Source organism: Jaculus jaculus, chromosome 6, assembly GCF_020740685.1.
Source record: "Jaculus jaculus isolate mJacJac1 chromosome 6, mJacJac1.mat.Y.cur, whole genome shotgun sequence".
NCBI classification, from domain to species: domain Eukaryota; kingdom Metazoa; phylum Chordata; class Mammalia; order Rodentia; family Dipodidae; genus Jaculus; species Jaculus jaculus.
In genome coordinates, this window is record NC_059107.1 from 92,174,065 (window position 1) to 92,192,111 (window position 18,047).

General features: G+C 49.7%; 1 protein-coding gene across 4 annotated transcripts in view; it reads right to left on the reverse strand.

The window, feature by feature from the left end:
• Positions 1-177: 177 nt before the first annotated feature.
• The window catches only part of Fmnl3 (formin like 3), a 79,785-nt gene continuing 61,915 nt past the window's right edge, over positions 178-18,047 (reverse strand). For 2 of the 4 annotated variants that reach the window (XM_004649811.3, XM_045152054.1), the window contains 22 exons: positions 14,842-14,994; positions 13,604-13,712; positions 13,407-13,483; positions 13,085-13,178; positions 11,181-11,255; positions 10,625-10,735; positions 10,179-10,328; positions 9,710-9,811; positions 7,579-7,861; positions 7,076-7,141; positions 6,872-6,996; positions 6,475-6,677; positions 4,669-4,903; positions 4,431-4,499; positions 4,224-4,304; positions 4,003-4,132; positions 3,319-3,479; positions 2,524-2,625; positions 2,100-2,192; positions 1,727-1,850; positions 1,519-1,635; positions 178-1,097 (listed from right to left, as the gene is read on the reverse strand). In XM_004649811.3, the coding sequence (XP_004649868.2) occupies positions 1,544-1,635; positions 1,727-1,850; positions 2,100-2,192; positions 2,524-2,625; positions 3,319-3,479; positions 4,003-4,132; positions 4,224-4,304; positions 4,431-4,499; positions 4,669-4,903; positions 6,475-6,677; positions 6,872-6,996; positions 7,076-7,141; positions 7,579-7,861; positions 9,710-9,811; positions 10,179-10,328; positions 10,625-10,735; positions 11,181-11,255; positions 13,085-13,178; positions 13,407-13,483; positions 13,604-13,712; positions 14,842-14,994 (2,635 nt within the window). In that variant the 3' untranslated portion in view covers positions 178-1,097; positions 1,519-1,543. The remainder of the gene's footprint in view (positions 1,098-1,518; positions 1,636-1,726; positions 1,851-2,099; positions 2,193-2,523; positions 2,626-3,318; positions 3,480-4,002; positions 4,133-4,223; positions 4,305-4,430; positions 4,500-4,668; positions 4,904-6,474; positions 6,678-6,871; positions 6,997-7,075; positions 7,142-7,578; positions 7,862-9,709; positions 9,812-10,178; positions 10,329-10,624; positions 10,736-11,180; positions 11,256-13,084; positions 13,179-13,406; positions 13,484-13,603; positions 13,713-14,841; positions 14,995-18,047) is intronic. The other 2 variants (XM_045152052.1, XM_045152053.1) reach the window with 2 other exon arrangements.

Below are 18,047 nucleotides of genomic sequence, written 5' to 3' on the forward strand. Positions count from 1 at the left end.
CTGACCTGGAATTCAGAGTGGCCTTGAACTCATGACAATCCTCCTACCTCTTCATCCCAAGTGCCGGGATTAAAGGTGTGTGCCACCATGCCCAGCTTCCACCAGTCTTTTATCTTCATGGCCATCCTAGCGCCCCTCCCCCCCCAAAAAAAAAAAGTTCAAAAGGATGAGACAGTCTGGTGCTTCAAGCCTTTGTTGAGGGATAATTAGGGGTTTATGTACAAGAGAAGAGGGAAGTTGTACATGTACAAAAGGAAGTGGCTCCCACATTCCTTTACAGAGTCTAAGAAGCTGGTAGGGAACTGAACAAATAGTCTATGAAGACCCTTCATGCCTCTTGTCCCCTGCCAAATCCCACCTAAGTGAAGAGATGACTGGCACACTGGAGCAGCCTTGGACTGACAGAAAGCACCTTTGCTCTTCAGCCTACTGCAGGAAGGTCAGCAGCTGCCTAGTGTGGATGAGGCCAAAGGGAAGGGGGCAGTGGGCCTGGCATTGCTCCTCTGCCCTTTTCACAAACGCATAGAAGGTCCTTAACTCCTCGTGAGATGATCTCAGATTGGCAGAGTATAAGAAATTTCAGAGCCTGGATTCTTGTAGACCAAAGCTTACCATGAGACTTCAAAAAAATAAGAAAAAAATTTTAAAAAGGAAGGAAAAAGGATGGGAGAGTAGCATTCTCCTCTCCTCTCCTCTCTCCTCTCATCCCATTGAGCCCTAGTGGGGAAAAGGCCACAGTACTCCTGTGAAGGCTAAAGCTAGAAGCACTTTTTCCCAGACCTGATTTGACCCTTCAGGAAAAGGAGGCAAAATACACTCTGGGAGGCACTAGGGAAGTGTCAGGCCCCCACAGACCTAGAGCCCACAGTGGCACAGGTAAGATCCAGCCTCAGAGCTGCGTTAGCCAAGGCTGAGAGAGCAGCATAGCTTTCAACAGGGCCCCAGGCTTCAGGTCCACTGTCCAGACTTGAAGGACTTGAGAGTTGTGCTTCTGCCTCAAAAGAGATCTCAGTGGGGACCAGGAGCCCGAGGAGGGCCACTGGGTGGTCCAGCACTCCGGGCTTGATGGCAAACGATAATGGGCTGGCAATGGAGGCCTGTGGAGAATATAGGCATATGAAAAGTCAAGAAAGCTACCAGGGTGAAACTTGGGAGAGGAGGGGCTTGGCAGGCTCTGGAAGAGATCCTGGGAAGCAGAGATCAAGGGCCACCTGACTATTCCTGGAAGGAAGAATCCTAGGTGAGGCCAGGACCAGCCCTCTGGGCCCAGGAATGGAACCTTAGCAACCAGAACCATGTCCTGGTCCTACTACCTGCTCTGGCATAGCTTCTTAGTAGCTAGGACAGCACTAGTGAAGATATACCACTTCCCTGCGGTCACATGCAGGAGATAAGCCATGCTTCTCAGAGCATGCAAAAAGTATGTGTTCCTGTGGCATGCAGGGAGATGCCTGTGGGCTCCCACAGGAGTCTGGGGAGGTGGGCATGCAGAGGGGCACAAACTGTGGTGCCTGGTACCTTTTAGGGACCCCAGCCTTGGGGGTTAACAGTTTGACTCATCGTGGTGGGCTGCATCACAGAAGAAGCGTGAGCCCCGCTTGGCAGTACGGGCCGTGAAAGGGACACTCTTCAACACTATGACCCAGGAAAGAGACATAGTGATCAGGCTCCATGGGAAGTAGGGTGGGCTCTCTGGGAGCTGGGCCCAGGGGGACAAAGGTCCTACCTGTGATGATGTCCTCAATGGTACCATCCTTCCCTTCATAAACAGGCCGGTGCTCCTTAGCTTGGCGCCGCCTCAACTCTGCAATTAGCTCCTGCTGTTGCCATTTGTTCCGCTGGGATGGAGTCTAGGGCCAAACATTGGAAGGGAAGGAAGTTATCACTAATCTGGCAAGAGGCAGTTCCTGTCCCAAAATGTAGTCTGAGGATGCTTGTGCTAGTGTACTAGTAGCCTGTTGTATCTGCCCAGGCCCTCCCCTTTCCCTCTAGATGCTTCTCTGGGGGTTGGTCTGTTCTAGTTTTCTGTGACCTTTCAAGCTCTCTGCTCCCAGTCCCCTATTGTCTTGCCCTCCAGGTCGGCTCTTGGTCCCACCCACCTTGGCATCCAGCTTCTTGGCTTCCTGAGCCAGTTGCTTCTCCCGCATTACTTCCTCCTGCTTCTTGCGGGCTTCATTTTCTTGTTCTGCTTCCTAAGAACCAAAGGGGTAGGAGCTGGTGGGCTTGAGGCTCTCATAGGCTGGGAGGGGAGGGGCCAACACTGAGGATGGAAAGTGGGTAGCAGAGTGACCAGCTAACCCCAGGTGGCCACCCTTGAGTGGCACTTCCTGCTCCAAACAATGACAGGAAGGGCCTGAGCTCCCACCCTGCCCACTAGTTCACAGCTAAGAGGCCTGTCACCAGCTTCCATCACTCCTTCCTCAGGAATCAGAGGAATTGGAAAAGGCCTACACTGCCCAAGCTCTCTCTTGCCCAACCAGTTTTCTTTGAGCCAAACCGTCTATAAATTTCTTTTAAGCTTACCTTGTAAGAACGAATAAACCGGACAAATACTGGGAAAAATACAGAAGGAGGTGTAGTCTTAGGACTCTCGCCAAAGTAGCGTACAACAGCATTGTAGGCCTCCTAGGAAGGGGTGGACAGAAGGGGTCACCCTGATGGGAAGCAGTTCAGTTCCCACATTAAGGACAGGAGCCTCACAGAAAGCAGATGCTAGGGCCACAGGAAAGAAAACCAATCCCCCAAGGGTCCATGGATGCCTACTAACTATCTCACCCCACTCCCATATAGCTGGCCAGCTGCTTGATCAAGAACTAGAGTTGGGGGGTTGGAGAGATGGCTTAGAGGTTAAGGTGCAAAGCCAAAGGACCTCAGTTCAATTCCCCAGTACCCACATAAGCTGATGCACAAAGTGGCATATGTATCTGGAGTTCATTTGCAGTGGCTGGAAGCCCTGGCAGGCCCATTCATATTCTCTCTCTCTCTCTCCTCTTTCAAATAAAACAAAAAAAAAAAAAAAAAACAAAAAAAACAACTAGAGTTGGGGCTGGAGGTAATGGCTTAGTGGTTAAGGTGCTTGCCTGTAGAGCCAAAGGACCTAAGTTCAATTCCCCAGAACCCATGTAAACTAGCTACACAAAGGGGCACATGCATCTGGAGTTCATTTGCAGCAGCTGGAGGACCTGGTGTGCCCATTCTCTCTCTCTACTTTCCTCTAATAAATAAATAAAAATAACTATAGTTGGAGGCCTACCTAAAAGGGCCTTAGGCCTTGGCCCTGGCTGTTTCTGCCAACCCCAGGCCCTATCCCTTGTTCACCTCAGCAGTCTTGGCATCACGCTGGAGCTTGTCCAGTTTGCCTTCATTGGTACTAAGGAAACTTCGAAGGACGCTGTTGTCATGAATGCTGCATTCCCGCCGAATCAGTTCCATGCCTCGGCCCAACTCTTTCACATCTAGTAGCACATTCTCCAGGGACACTGTGGTTACCAGATGCTTGGCTGAAGCCTGCTCAGGGCTACAGCAAAGTTGTGCACCCCCCACCCAACCTATAGGTGCACTCTGATTGTCACCCTCAGGATACAGGGAAGTCCATACAAACAGGGTGAGCTCTCAGAGGCAGTGGAAAGGGGAGGCTGTGGGTTCACTGACCCCAAAGAGAAGCAAAGTAAAGAAAGGCAAACCATAGAGACTGCTAGGCTCCAAAATGGAGCTACCTTAGGTCAACCCCAGTTTTTATGGGTGGGACAGAAACCATCACTGCATGTGACTATAGGAGGGTTAGCAGATTGTCTTAAGTCACATACATCCAAGAAATGCAATCTCTGGGTCGCCTGAGGTAGGTGGGAGTAAACCCCCATCTCGATTGCACCTAGTTAGGGAGAGCCGGGCCTGTGGCCCAGAGGAAGGCTCACTCTGGGATGGGCCCAGGTGTTCCCTCTCAGCTTCCCAAGACTGCCTTCGGTTGGATAGGAGACCGCCCAGGGACGAGGCTCCCCTCACCTGCTGCAGCCTTCTCCACAAAGTGAAGCTCATGCCAGAAGTTAGCCAGGTCTGGGTATTTCTCCTTCACTGTCAAAGCGATGAAGTGCAGCAGTGTCATTTTCCGGTCAGTGGACTTCGTATCCAGCAGCTGGGAGGGAGTAGCAGCAGCAGACAGCTAAGCACATTGGCCATAACACCACTTCCCAGGCTGCCTCCCCACGCTCCCCCCAGCACCTTACCAGATCCAGACTCTGGAGCTTGAAGCCATACACAGCTCCCCGCTTGCTGCTGTTCATGTAGTTCCCCAGTGCAAGTATGATCTGCCCATAAAATGCATGGAGGCAGGTCAGAACACCCTAAAGGCTCTTTCCTTGTTTCTGTATAGCCCCAGGCCCCCACCCAGGACCTGGGAGCCACCAGCACCCCATTCACTCCCATCTTCCGACCTCCAGCATTTGCTTCAGCTTCTGTGAGGATTTGACAGAGGCAGAGGCTGCAATGATGGCATTCAGTTGCTAGAAGATAAGATGAACACTCAGTCACCTGAGGCTGGGAGGGAGGGAAAGCCAGGGGCAGGATAATGTTGGGGAGTGGAGCTAGAAAGACCCAACAGGGTAACTAACTAGTGAGAGGTGTTTATGGAGGAATTTCAGTGAAGGATGATGATTTGGGAGGCAGCTATACCGGTGTGAGCATCTGCAGATTGTCCTGGAAGTTGCCCAGAAAGGCCATGCCAGCCATTCGCTGGGTCAGTCGCTCCACCTTGCTGAAGAGCAGCATGAAGCGGTCTTCAGCGGCCAGCTCCTCGAGGGGCTGACGCTCGCGCTCATACTGCCGTAGTAGCTTCACCTCGGCCTCAGTGGGCAGGAAGCGCATCAAGCACTCCACGAAGTCCACAGGTAGTGTCTGCAGGTCAAACCTATGTGGGGGGAAGACTACCTCAGCTCTGGCATTTGTCCACATTTTTCCTCCTCTCTTGAAGTTTGCAGGTAAAGGACACAACCAAAGGTAAAGCACCATTACTTCATCTGTCATAGTGCCAGAAACAGTCCTAGCTTCTTACTATGTGATCTAGGATGGCCTCAAATGTGATTCTCCTCTCTGCCAGCCAAGTACTGGGATTAAGGCATAAATCACTGTGCCCAAGCCCCGACACTCCTTTTGTGTGTACTGTGTATGATGTGTGTGGTGAATGTACATGAATATGCAGAGGCCAGAAAATGATGCTGTGTCTTCCACCTTAGTTCCTGAGACAAAGTCTCTCACTGAACGTGGAACTTGTGCTATGTTTTTGGTGAGACTGGCTGACCAGTGAGCCCCAGCTCTTGTCTCTACTCCTTACACCTTGGAGATTTCAGGCATGCACAATCATACCTAGATTTTTACATGTGCTGGAGATTGAACTAAAGTCCACAGCAAGTGTTACTTTATTTTACTTTTTGTTTTTCAAGGTAGGGTCACACTCTAGCCCAAGCTGACCCGAAATTCACTATGTAGTCTAAGGCTTGCCTCAAACACACAGTATTCCTCCTACCTTTGCCTCCCAAGTACTGGGAGTAAAGGCTTAAAAAAAAAATTTTGGTCTTTTTCAAAGGTAGGGTCTGGTAGCCCAGACTGATGTGGAATTCACTCTGCAGTCAAATGCTCTACCCCTGACCTATACCCCTGGAATTCACTGTAGCTCCAGGTTGGCCTTAATCTCATTGCCATCAGCCTCCTCAGGTATTGGAATTAAAGGCACACACTGCTGGCCTGCTTATTTTTTCGATTTTATTTATTTGTATTTATGTGCGTTGGGGGGGGGGGCATGTCAGGATCTCCTGCCACTGTAAACTAACTCCAGGCACATGTGCCACTTTGCGTCCAGCTTTACATGGGTGTTGGAGAAATGAACCCTCGCTGACAGACTTTGCAAGCAAGTGCCTTTAACTGCTGAGCCATCCCCTCACCTCACAGCAAATACTTGTACCTACTGAGCCATCTCCCCAGCCCCTCTCCCCAACTCATGTTTAAAAGCACTTCTTGGAGAAGAAGGGAGGGAAAAAAAAAGTCTTTTCTGGACCTATTCATCTAGACTACAAGACTTCTGCTCACCTTGTCTCCTCCCTACCCTACACTAGAGCCAGATTTCATTTTCAGTACCCAAAGTGCCAGGTCCTGAACCAGACTAACTTGTGCAATTCCTTCAGTCTTAGCCCTCCTTGACAACACACAGCACTTGGCCCTCCTGCCTGTGCTTTGCCAACCTGGTGGTATCAGTATTTCTGGCCTGTTTCCACTAGATGGGATCTTCTTGGGTATAAATGTTTAGCCCTTCACACTATGGGGCACGCAGCTCGGATGCAGTAAGCTCTAGCCAAGCTGGCGGATGACTGAAGGGTGTGAGAAAGTTTGTCAGGAACCCTAGAATCCAAGGGAAGCCTAGCCCCTGGGAGGGAAACTGGGTTAACAACTGTCTGAGGATCAGGGTAAGATCATTGGGAACCTCACGTGTGGATGGCCCTGCAGATCTCCTCTGCTGAGCGGCCAGCCTTGCGGAGAGTGATGGCCAGGTTCTTGGCACGATTGGCTTCCAAAAGGGTCACCTTGCTGGCAGCCTTTTGTGCTGTCTTATTCTTGGAGCAGATGAGGTCAAGGGAAGGTCCCTGGGCTTTTGTCTTAAACAACTCTTCAAATTTGTCTAGGTCCAGATCCTGTCAGGAGTAGATAGAAAAAGAAAATGTTGTGATCTTACACTATGACAGTACCTGCTAGTTGCACACTCTGGCTCCTAGAGCTGACGTTGGCTATGCTGTACCTGAGGGCTTTTCCAAAGTCAGTTTTCACTAAAGGGAAATCTGGTCCCTAAGCCTCCAACCCCACCCCTCTGGGCCCCAGAGCCTGTCACCTCTAAGATCTTCTCATCATCAAGTTCACTGAAGACAGTGCCGTTGATTTGATTGGGTTTTAGTGCTGTCCAGTTGAAGACTGGCAGTCGGAACTTGGTCTTGATAGGTTTCTTAATGCGAATGGCTAGTTTGGAAGGAGGATCAGTGAGGCAAGGGCCAAGGACAAACTCCTCCAGCCTATCCACAGCCCTGGGGACACTCACCTGACAGGCCCACGGTCAACACCACAGAAGGAGCACCAGGGAGTGGTGGGGCAGGGGGACACTTATCTGGAGGTAGAAGTGGCACAGTAATCCAGAGGGCACAAGATTCTTCCCAAACTACCCTCCCTCTGTCTGCCCCATAAATCCTTAAGAAAAGGAGGCTATGTGAACTCTGCTAAAGCTGATCTCAGGAGTCTTCACTATAGGGAACAGCTTGAGCTAGTACCTAAATTTCTGTTTTAAGCCTCTGATTACCTTCAAAGGAACTAATAGTAGCACCATGGTGATCCCTGAAGCAGAACCTGCTCCTGCCATGGCTTCACACAGTAACCTGTGCTTCTCTGGTCTTGGCCCTCCCTCAGTCCCCCACTCTTACCCTGACTTGATATTCTCCCAGCCCTCAAGTGACGCTGTTTCCCAGCTGCCCCTCAAGAAAGACACCACTGACTAGAGTCTAAGCCCCACAAAAAGGCTGTGCTTCCCTGTCCAGGGGCCCTAATTACCTGGTAATGGGGGAGGTGGAGGGGGCAAAGGTGGAGCCGGTGGAGGGGGCAAAGGAAGGGCTTCCTCAGCAGGTGGGGCTGGAGCCAGCAGGTCCAGGCTGGAGGGCAGTGTGCTCTCACTCAGCTCTGCAGGTCCTACCCTGGCCAGGGCCTCATTACCACCCATGGGCTCTAGGCCCCGGGCACTTGGTTCCAGGTGGCATCGGCGTTGGAAGGCCTCCTCCTTCTCCTTAATGAGCCGCCGGAGTGTGTGCACCTGGTTGCTTGTGTTCTCATAGGTCTCCTATCAGGCACACAGCACCATTAACAGTGGGCTAAAGGTACAACTGTCATTAACCTGGGATCAAGAATTCCTACCCAAGTGATTCCTCTAGGGTCATCTTTGTGAGGGTGCTCAGTGTAGCAGGAATCCAGGTGTGGGAGCAGGGAAGCTTGCTGTAGCAAAGCAAAAGAGTAGAAGACTCCACTACTTTCACTTGCACCCTGCACCCTGATGTGTCCTTCTCTCTGCTCCCATCTGCTCTTAGTGCACAGTCCTCAAAGCCCAGGAAAAGATGTTCCTGTAAAACTCTTCATTGGTCCACTGCCAGCTGGACAGAGTTGCTCTCTCTGGTCCTCATTACGGCTTTTATTTGATCTGTGTATAATCTCTCAGATGGAATCCCCACAGATAGGCCTTGTCTTAGCCATCTCTGTGTCCTCCATAGAGCTCCCAATATGGTACTCAGTAGTGGCTGACCAGATATATGACAAGCTCAGTGGGGCCAACATAACCATATTCCTTCAGAAGAAAAGGGAGTTTGGGGTATGACTTTATAACTAAGCACAAGTTGGGTGAAAGAACAGGAGAGTGAAATACAAGGAGCCTCTAACTGTTCAGCATATCTGGTGTATAGCCAAACAAAACATTAGGCTACTCTGACTGCTCAGTAAGCAGTGCTGAGGAGCACATGGAGGAAAAGGCAATGACAGGCAAGAAGCAGGTGGACTGGATTGGACTCGAGGGATGCATGAGCACATCCGCTCCAACCCTCTTCTGTATGTGTCTGACCCACTCTGGCCTCAGCTTCCCTCTCCAGTTAAAAAGTGGGAGGAGAAGCCAGATGTGGTGGTGCACACCTTTAATCCCAGCACTCGGGAGGCAGAGGTAGGAGGATTGCCATGAGTTCGAGGTCACCCTGAGCCTACATAGTGAATTCCAGGTCAGCCTGAGCTAGAGAGAGACCCTACCTTGGGGGGAAAAAAAAAGTGGGAGGAGAGCTGGAGAGATGGCTGAGTGGTTAAAGGTGCTTGTTTACAAAGTCTGGGTTTGAGTCTCAGTACCCACATAAAGCCAGATACATGCACAAAGTAGTGCATGCATCTGGAGTTTATTAGCAGCAGCAAAAAGTCCTGGCACCCATTCTCTTCCTCTCTCTCTCTCTCTTATAAAGAAAATATAAGGGCTGAGGAGATGGCTTAGTGGTTAAGGTGCTTACCTGTGAAGCCTAAGAACCCATGTTTGGCTTTCTAGGTCCCACATATGCCACATATACAAGGAGATGCAGGTGCACAAGGTTGCACATGCATGTAGGGATTGAGTACAGTGGCTGGAGGTCCTGACACACCAATTTCTCTCTTGTTCATTTTTTTAAAAAAAAGCCATCCCATTGAGCTTGCCTCAAAAAATAAAATAAAAAAGAAACAGGAGGGTGAATTCCAGGCCACCCTGAGATTACTTAGTGAATTCAGCTAGAATGTGACTCTACCTTGAAAAAAACAAAACTAAACAAAAAGAAATGGGAGGAAATCACCAGCCCGCTCTTGCCTCAAGAATGAATCATAGTCTTGCCTTGACAGGACTTGGTGCGCACATTAGGGGTGGGGGTCAGGCTGCAGCAATAGCTTAGAAGTTAAGGTGTTTGCCTACAAAGCCAAAGGACCCAGGTTTGATTCCCCAGGACCCACGTAAGCCAGATACACAAGGTGGCACATGTGCCTGCAGTTTGTTTGGTGGAGGCCCTGGCACACCCATTCTCTTTCTTTATCTGTCCCCCCATCTCAAATAAATAAATATATTTAAAACAAAAAACCCAAAGTCCCAAGCACTGGAGCCGTGAGTTAGCCATGACCCCTTCCCCAGTTGCTGCACCTTGATGCTCTCCAGCTCCTTTTCCCGCTGCAACAGCTGCTTCTCTAGCTCTGCCACTCGCATCATGTTTTCATTCTCCAGGTCCACAAGCTTCTCTGTGAGCTGGAAGACAGGAAAGGCAGGTTCAGAGGTGCACGGCTTGAAGCCCAATCCAGACCCAAAAGCAGTTCCAAAAAGGCAGCTTCCCTACATCCAATGGGCCTGCAGTCCCGACACTATATAAAATAGCAACAGATACAAGACAACTGGCAGCCAGTCTTGGCTATTTCAAGCTTAAGGATCCTCATACCCAGCCATGGAAGTCAGCGTGGTGCCCAGTAGCTCAGGCCAGAGCATGATCTAAAAGCCTCCCGTGAATCTAAAGCCTTGTGGCACAATGTGGAAGCAAGTGTGTTAGGACTCCTGGGACCTAGCTGTGCACATCCATCCCAACCCTCCGCAGTGGCTCTGGCAAACAAAGGATACCTACATGGGACACATGCTCTTCGAGCTCCTCCACCTTCTCCAGGGCTACATTTTTGGTCTCAGCATCCTCCAACAACCCTCCAACATCAAACACGTTGTCCAAGTATGCCTGAATCTGCACTTGCAGCTTCTCACTCTCCGTGTGCCTTGACTTCTGGGGAAAAACAAAGTAGTTGATGGGGGAAGTCAGCACAGGACTGGAGGAGCTCCTCATCATTGCTTCACTCGCTGCCACTTCTTGAAGCATAAGACCAGAGTCTTTCTACTGATGGCCAGGTCAGTCTGGCTTTCAGAGAACTTCCTAATTGGAGAGACATTGGCAAAAAACTCCCAAGGGTCAGGCCAAAGAAGACAGGCAGGTTCCAGAATGATGTAGGATTACTCTCTAGTAAAACACGTTGGTTGTCTATCCTAAAGCATTTCACCCTTTCAGGGCCCTGACCAGCTCACCTGAAGGAACTCCTCCAGCCCCAGCTTGGTAAACTCATATTGCAGGTGGACCCGGAAGTTCATGTCCTCCACTGAGTGTACGACAATGTTGATGAACTGCATACAGGCCACCTGGAATGAAATGGAGTATCAAAATATGTTGTCAGGGCTGCAGAAATAGCTTTGTAGGTAAAGTGTTTCTCTTGCATATATGTCAACTTGACTTGATTCCCAGTCCCCTTGTTAATGCCAGGTGAGGCAGTGTGTGCCTATAATCCCAGCACTGGGGAGAAAGAGATAGGCAGATCACTGGAGCTCACTGGCTAGCCAGTGTAGCCTAATTAGTGAGTTCTTGCCCAGTGAGACTTGGATTCAAAGGACGTAGACGGTGTTCCTGAGGAGACATCCAAGATTGTCCTCTAGCCTCCACACGAACACAAGTGCCCTCCCAAATGAACATGCATTCATCGATTCATGCACACCACACACATGCTTAAAAACTGTCAATGTGGCCCCTGGCTTTGCAGGGCACATAGCCTTGATGGGCATGCAACCTGTCCTAGGCCCAGTTCCTCACCATGAAGTCAATGTTACTGTCTTCATTCCGGAAATACTCCATCAGTTTCTCAAAGCGGTGCATCTCCTTGCACACCTGAATAAGCAAACGTTCTCGGTAAGGATCTATGCTATGTAGAACCTAAAACCTCTGAGCTGTGGCTCCCAGCAACATCATGTCAAAGGTACTGGGTCAGACCATTAATCACAATGCAGCCAGGTATGGTGGCTCATGCCTGATATCCTAGGAGGACTGCTAGTAGTTTGAGGCCTGCCTGGGCTACTGAGTAAGATCTTGTCTCAAAACAAGAAAGGAGCTGGGTGTGGTGGCACACGCCTTTAATCTCAGCACTCAGGAGGCAGAGGTAGGAATATCGCCATGAGTTCGAGGCCACCCTGAGACTCCATAGTGAATTCCAGGTCAGCCTGGGCTACAGTGAGACCCTACCTTGAAAAACAAACAAACAAACAAACAAACAAACAAACAAGAAAGAAGGAAGGAAGGAAGGAAGGGCAGGAGAGATGGTTTAGCACCTAAAGGCACTTGCTTGCAAAGCATGCCAGCCCAGGTTTAATTCCCAAGAATCTATGTAAAGCCAGATGCACAAAGTGACACGAGTCTGGAATTTGTTTGCAGTGGCAAAAGACCCTGGCATACCCATACTCATATTCTCTCTCTCAAATAAAAATATTTTTAAAAAATAGAGAAGTAATCTAGGGAATGGGCCATTTTGGAAACTATAGAAGAAAACCTATGACCTGGAATATGACCCCATGTCCCCCCGCCCCACCTCTGGCACCCACCATCTCACTGAGAGAACCCAGCACAGCCTGGGGCTTTAGGTGCTTCTGGGGCTATGCCTGATCAGAGGTCTGGTGCTGTCAAGTTACTGAGAGAAAGGAAGGAGGAAAGGAGTCAAGCCATGTCTGAGGTCTCAGGGGGACACGGGAGGGGCCGGTGTGCAGGAAAGCCCTTTGCTGAAAGGGGTCCAGGGGCTCCTCTGAGCCCCTGAGCTTTAAGGAGGAAGAGCTGTTTCCTGGACTGAACAATGGATGCTAGGGAAGAGGCTCAGAGAGGAGGAAAGGGTGGGACCACAGCTGTGGCTAGATGTCGAGGAATCTCATGTTCAAGTTAACCTGAGTTTCAATGTTAGGCCTAGAAACGGGAAATTCCACACCCCCCTCCCCTCATCAGCAGCCAGGAGACAACCTTCTTCCCTGCTAACATATCTGCTCTGAGTTCCACCTGTGGGTTTACTACACCACAACCATCTGGGAAGTCTTATAAAGTGTAGACTCTGAGGCTCCAGTGGGGCAAGAGTGGGACAGGAATCTGTACTTTCTTTTTTTTTTTTTTTTTTGGTTTTTCGAGGTAGGGTCTCACTCTGGTCCAGGCTGACCTGGAATTAACTCTGTCATCTCAGGGTGACCTTGAACTCATGGCAATCCTCCTACCTCTGCCTCCCGAGTGCTGAGATTAAAGGTGTGCGCCACCACGCCCGGCATGGGATCTGTACTTTCAACAAGCTCCTCAGGTGATTCTGAGGAGTCATGTTAGGGTGCTGCACTGGGTCCCACAGCATCCTTAGCTGGCTAATTGAGAGGTGTCCTGGCACAAGATTGAATTCTGATTTTGCTTTAGTTCCAATACTACCCTGTGAACCACAGGGGCCGGGCATGGTGGCACACACCTTTAATCCTGGCACTTGGGAGGCAGAGGTAGGAGGATAGCTGTGAGTTGGAGGCTAGCATGGAACTACACAGCATTCCAGGTTAGTTTGCGCTAGAGTGAGACCCTACCTCGTAAACAAAAAACAAAACAAAACAAAACCAAAAACCCAACAAAACAGCAACAATCCCAGAAAATGGGGTCCATCTGGCTTCTCACCCTCTCCAATACACACACACACACTTAGGTACACTGACCTCTTTGAAATTGTCAAAGGCAGCAAGGATTATTTCATGACCTCCCCGTACCAAACACACAGCTGCCAGGAGTTCCAAGACCAGGGCTTTGGTCCTAAGGGGGTGAAGAAGGAAGATTAGCTCTCGTCTCAGCCACCACAGCTCACACACTTTGCAGGCAAAGGAAGAAGGCTGGCTTCCTCACTAAGCTGTGCAGAGCAGAGAGAAGCCAGGACAACTGTTTAGCAAACCTGAGGGGCCCAAACAAAGGGAGGATTTGTCAGGGACAAGTACAACCAGGATCTTCAGAGCCCTGGACACAGTGAGAAGGGAAGACACTCACCTTGGATTCTTGTTGTTGAGGCTGAGTGCAATCTCATTGACAGCGTGAGGATGGGACATTACCAGGTTGAAGCCATACTACAAGGGAAAGGACAGGAGGGGACCTTGATGGTGGGAAAGGGGGAGCCAGTGGATTTTCCACTAGCAAACCCGCTGCCCTAGTGAGGCAGAGTGCCCACCGTTAACTACCACGCTTACCTGATAGTTCATTATGGCTCTGAGACAAAGGATACAGACGTGGACATCATCCTTTTGGCTCACGAGGCGGGAGTTCTTCAGGGCCCTGCGGCCAGGAAGAGTGCTATACCTGGGGGAGAGGGTCAGGTAGTCAAGTTGGGCCTGAAGCTGCTGGTGAAGGTTCTAGGAACACTCACCATCACCCAGATAGCAGGCTGCCCCTTAGCAGCAGCAGAAATTGGGGAAGGAAGACCTTGTACCAACAGCCAAGAAAGGCAGGGTACTGGAGGCAGGGCAGTCAGCCTGTGTTTACCTCCCTGAAATAGGTCTGCGTCAGCTCCCCGCGGGATCCCAGCTTTATACCCCAAAACATGCTAACCCCAGCCCCTCCAAAATACACAGCAGCTTATAAGGATCTTGTTGCCCTCAAGGTGGGTCATAAAGAAATTCATTTGAGCCTGTCCTCGCGTGCCCAGCTGCTGCATTTTTGGCACATTCCATGGGGCACAAGCATCTTGGCTCTCCTTTTACTCTTTCCCCAAAAGGCAGAGCAGATCTTGCAGGCTTTAGAAAGGCCAGGGGCTATGCTGGCTTTGCACCATTTCCCCACTGCCTCAGTGTTTTGTGAAAGAGAGAGGAAGCACATATGGAATGTGCTTTGGCAAGAATGATATGTGGCATCCAAAACCCGAGAGAGACAGAGGCCAAGGAAAGGGATGTGGAGCCTCAAGGACTGCCTCTGGGAAGGAGGGGCCCTAATGTCACCCAGTCCACCCACCTGCCTCACTCTTAAGACGCCATGAAGTCACAACAGCTTTGGAGAGAAAAGGCCTGAAGGAAGAAGGGAAAGAAAGGGACAGGCAGGTAGGTGGGAGCTGTTCTCCAAGCAGCTGACAGGCCGAGTGAGAGCTACAGGGAGAGGGCCATGAGTGTAGGAGCTAAATGAGACAGTGAAGCCCAAGCCCTGCCTGAGAGGTCAGGGAGGAATGGCCAAGATAGTGTGAGGAATGGAGGAGGGGGAGAGCTGGAGCCCCAGGTGGGGTGGCACAGCTGAGGACCATGTACTTACCCAGGACAGACCGCTGGGCAGAGTCAGGGAGACAGAGAGGACAGATCAGAGACAGACGAGCAGGCAGAGGGCAAGAGAGCTGAGCCTGGAAGCAAGAGTGGAGGAAGGAGCATGAGCACTCACCGCGGTGACTGAGACCTGGACTGGGGCTGGGGTGGGAGGCAGGCAGGCAGAGCGAGCGCACACATACCGGAGCACAGACTGGCGCGCAGAGCGAGCGAGGCTGTTGGTGAAGGGGGCCGACAGGGCGCTGGGCGGCTGCAGGTCCTCGATCGACCTGCTCCAGGACCGGAGCTTGTCAAATGCACCATCATCACCACTCTCCAGACACTCAAAGTCAAACCTGGAGCATGAAAGGACACACATGCGCACACGCAGGCACAGACACAGGAGAAATTTTGTGCCAAGCTCCCAGCAAGCCCATCTCCCAATTCTTCAGGCCTCTAGGGCAATAAAAAGCAGGGGAGCAGCAAGAAAGCAGAATTAGGCCTTAGAGACCCAGCCCTGGTTGGGAGCCACCAGCATAAGAAAGGGACAGAGGAAGATCAGATACCTCTAGGAGAGGGGATCTAAGATGGAATACTAAGAGGCCAGCTCATTTTTTCCCTATCAGTCTAGCAACAGCAGGAGGAGTGCTGCCCATCACCCCACACTCTGTGCCCAAATGCTACAGGGAATGGAGGACTTCCTGCGCCCCTAGCCTTAAGTGAGCCATCTCAAATAGCTGTGGCTCCATATCTTATATATGGAGAATCTGTCTAATGGAGGGCCAAATGTAGGTACTGTTCATTGGCCAGTGGCAGCAGCCAAAGAGGTTGAGTAGATCTGAAAGGAAAAGAATGAGATCCTAGCTGGGCATGGTGGCCTTTAATCCTAGCACACAGGAGGCAGAGGTAGAAAGATCACCATGAGTTCAAGCCTACCCTGGACCAGAATGAAACCCTACCTCAAAAAAAAAAAAAAAAAAAAAGAATGAGATAAAGAAAAACTAGAGTGGGATGTTCCATTATATTTAGGAAGTGTACTATTCACTTCCTTAACCTACCAATGGCTTCTGTAGTTTGGCTGTTTTGTTTTGCAGTGCTGGAGTTTGAAGCCAGGGCCTTGCACTAGCTTAACATGCTAAAAAGAGCTCTCTCACTGAGCTATACTCCCAGACCCACGTTTTAATGGCTAGGTTTTCTATTACTGGCTACTTGAGGCTTCTAGGTTTTTCTCCTTGGCTTCAATTTGTCTGTAGGAAAAAAAAATTATAATCTGGAACTGTGGGCTGGAGAGATGCCTTAGCAGTTAAGGTGCTTGCCTGAAAACCCTAAGGACCCGGATTCAATTCCCCAGTGTCCACATAAAGCCAGATTCACAAGGTGGCACATATGTCTGGAGTTTGTTTGCAGTGGCTAGAGGTCCTAGCACACCCATTCTATCTGCCTCTCTCTTAAGTAAATAAAGAAATAAAATATAATCTGAAACCATGGTGCTGGAAAGGCGTTCTAACTCCTGCAGAGAGGTTGGAGTGCTTTCTCTGTTATTTCCAGTTTCTTAGATTCACGTGTGGTGGTTTGATTCAGGTGTCCCCCATAAGTTTAGGTGTTCTGAATGCTAGGCACCCAGCTGATGGAGATCTGGGAATTAACGCCTCCAGGAGGCAGTGTATTGTTTGTTATGGGTATTATAGCCAGTGTCCAGCACACTCTCCTGTTGTCCACCTTATGTTGGCCAGGGGTTTGTGTTCAGGGCAAAGAGAACAGCCAAGATCACAAACCCAGGGACCTTGTCTTATACATCAAGCTACATCCCCTGAGATGTAATTCCACTCCTCCCCTGCCACTAACGACTAAAAAGTGTCTCGTATAGGCTTGTCTTTCCATGGGGCATTCTGCTCTACACATATGCCCACAGTCAAAGGCACAGACGCCGAGGCTTTCTGGAACAGGAAGTGATATATCTACAGGTGCCTGAATATTTTTAAGGAGGGAATACAGGCTTTAATGTCCCAAGTATCAGAAAAATGCTCAGAAGCACTGTCCATCAGACTTCACAGGGAACACTCTGACATGCAGACAGCTCACTGGTGACCTTACTCCATCAATCATGCTACTTCCAAGCACTGAACATACTGTTTATATGCTTTCACTAAAACTCTTTGTGGCCTCACCCCTTTCCTCAAGTCTTCTCAAACATACATACTCTCTCCCTTGCAGCCTTTCCTCTTACAACAGAATCAAAGATACTGCCATGGACACAAAGCACTGAGGGCCCGGTGTATTCTTGGTTTAGAGCAACTTGGATTTGTTTGCTTTCCAAATAAGATAGGCTTATTTGGAAAAATGATCTACATATTTTTACTATAAAAGTTCTGAACTAAAAAAAAAATTCACTTCAGCAAATGTTTTTCATTTCTTTCTATAAAAAGAGTAGTTAAAGGGAGAGGGGAGAACTGTGAGTTTTGCAGAGACACTCATGAAAATTGAGCCACTCTTAGTTTTAATGGGGGATAACCTGGAAAAGGTGACAAGGTGGCCAAACTTGGCAGAGGCATTAGTGTGTGCCCCTGAGATTGAAGACCTACTGGACAAAGGAGAATAGCCAAGGAGGAAGAGACAGTAGGAAAGCCAAAGTCTCCTCAAAGGCCAGGACTCAAAACTAAGGTTTTGCAGGATTAGAGACTTTAGTGCTGTGGAACCGCAAAGACCAAGATGCCTATTCTCCTGAGGCTGACTTGTTTAAGGTGTTAAGTGTGAATGTGTCGGCTGCTTCCTTTTACTATCATAGCCACTCTTTCCATATATCCATGTAGGGCATGCCACCCTGGATAATAATAAAATAACAATACAGGGCTGGAGAGGTGGCTTAGCGGTTAAGCGCTTGCCTGTGAAGCCTAAGGACCCCGGTTCAAGGTTCGGTTCCCCAGGTCCCACGTTAGCCAGATGCACAAGGGGACGCACGCATCTGGAGTTCGTTTGCAGAGGCTGGAAGCCCTGGCACGCCCATTCTCTCTCTCCCTCTATCTGTCTTTCTCTCTGTGTCTGTCGCTCTCAAATAACTAAATAAAATATTTAAAAAAAAAAAACAATACAGTAGCTACCACAGTGTAGATATAGCACGTTCCAAATACTAAGTGCTTTACATACATTGCCATTGATTCATGACAACCCTGACATGGGGATCTCTTTTCAGCAAGGACGACAAAGATGCTTTAAGTCACAAATACAGCAGAAAACTCAACTGAGATCCAACCCCAAAACTGTCTGACTGAAAAGCCCTCATTTCTTGCACTATACCATATTGTATTTCCTGTGCTAACCCACTGCTGGCAGCCTGCAACCCCAAAAGGCTGCCAAGAAAATGTTCCCCAATGCTTCCTGTCTGTTCAGGTCAAAGATGATGCTCACTGCT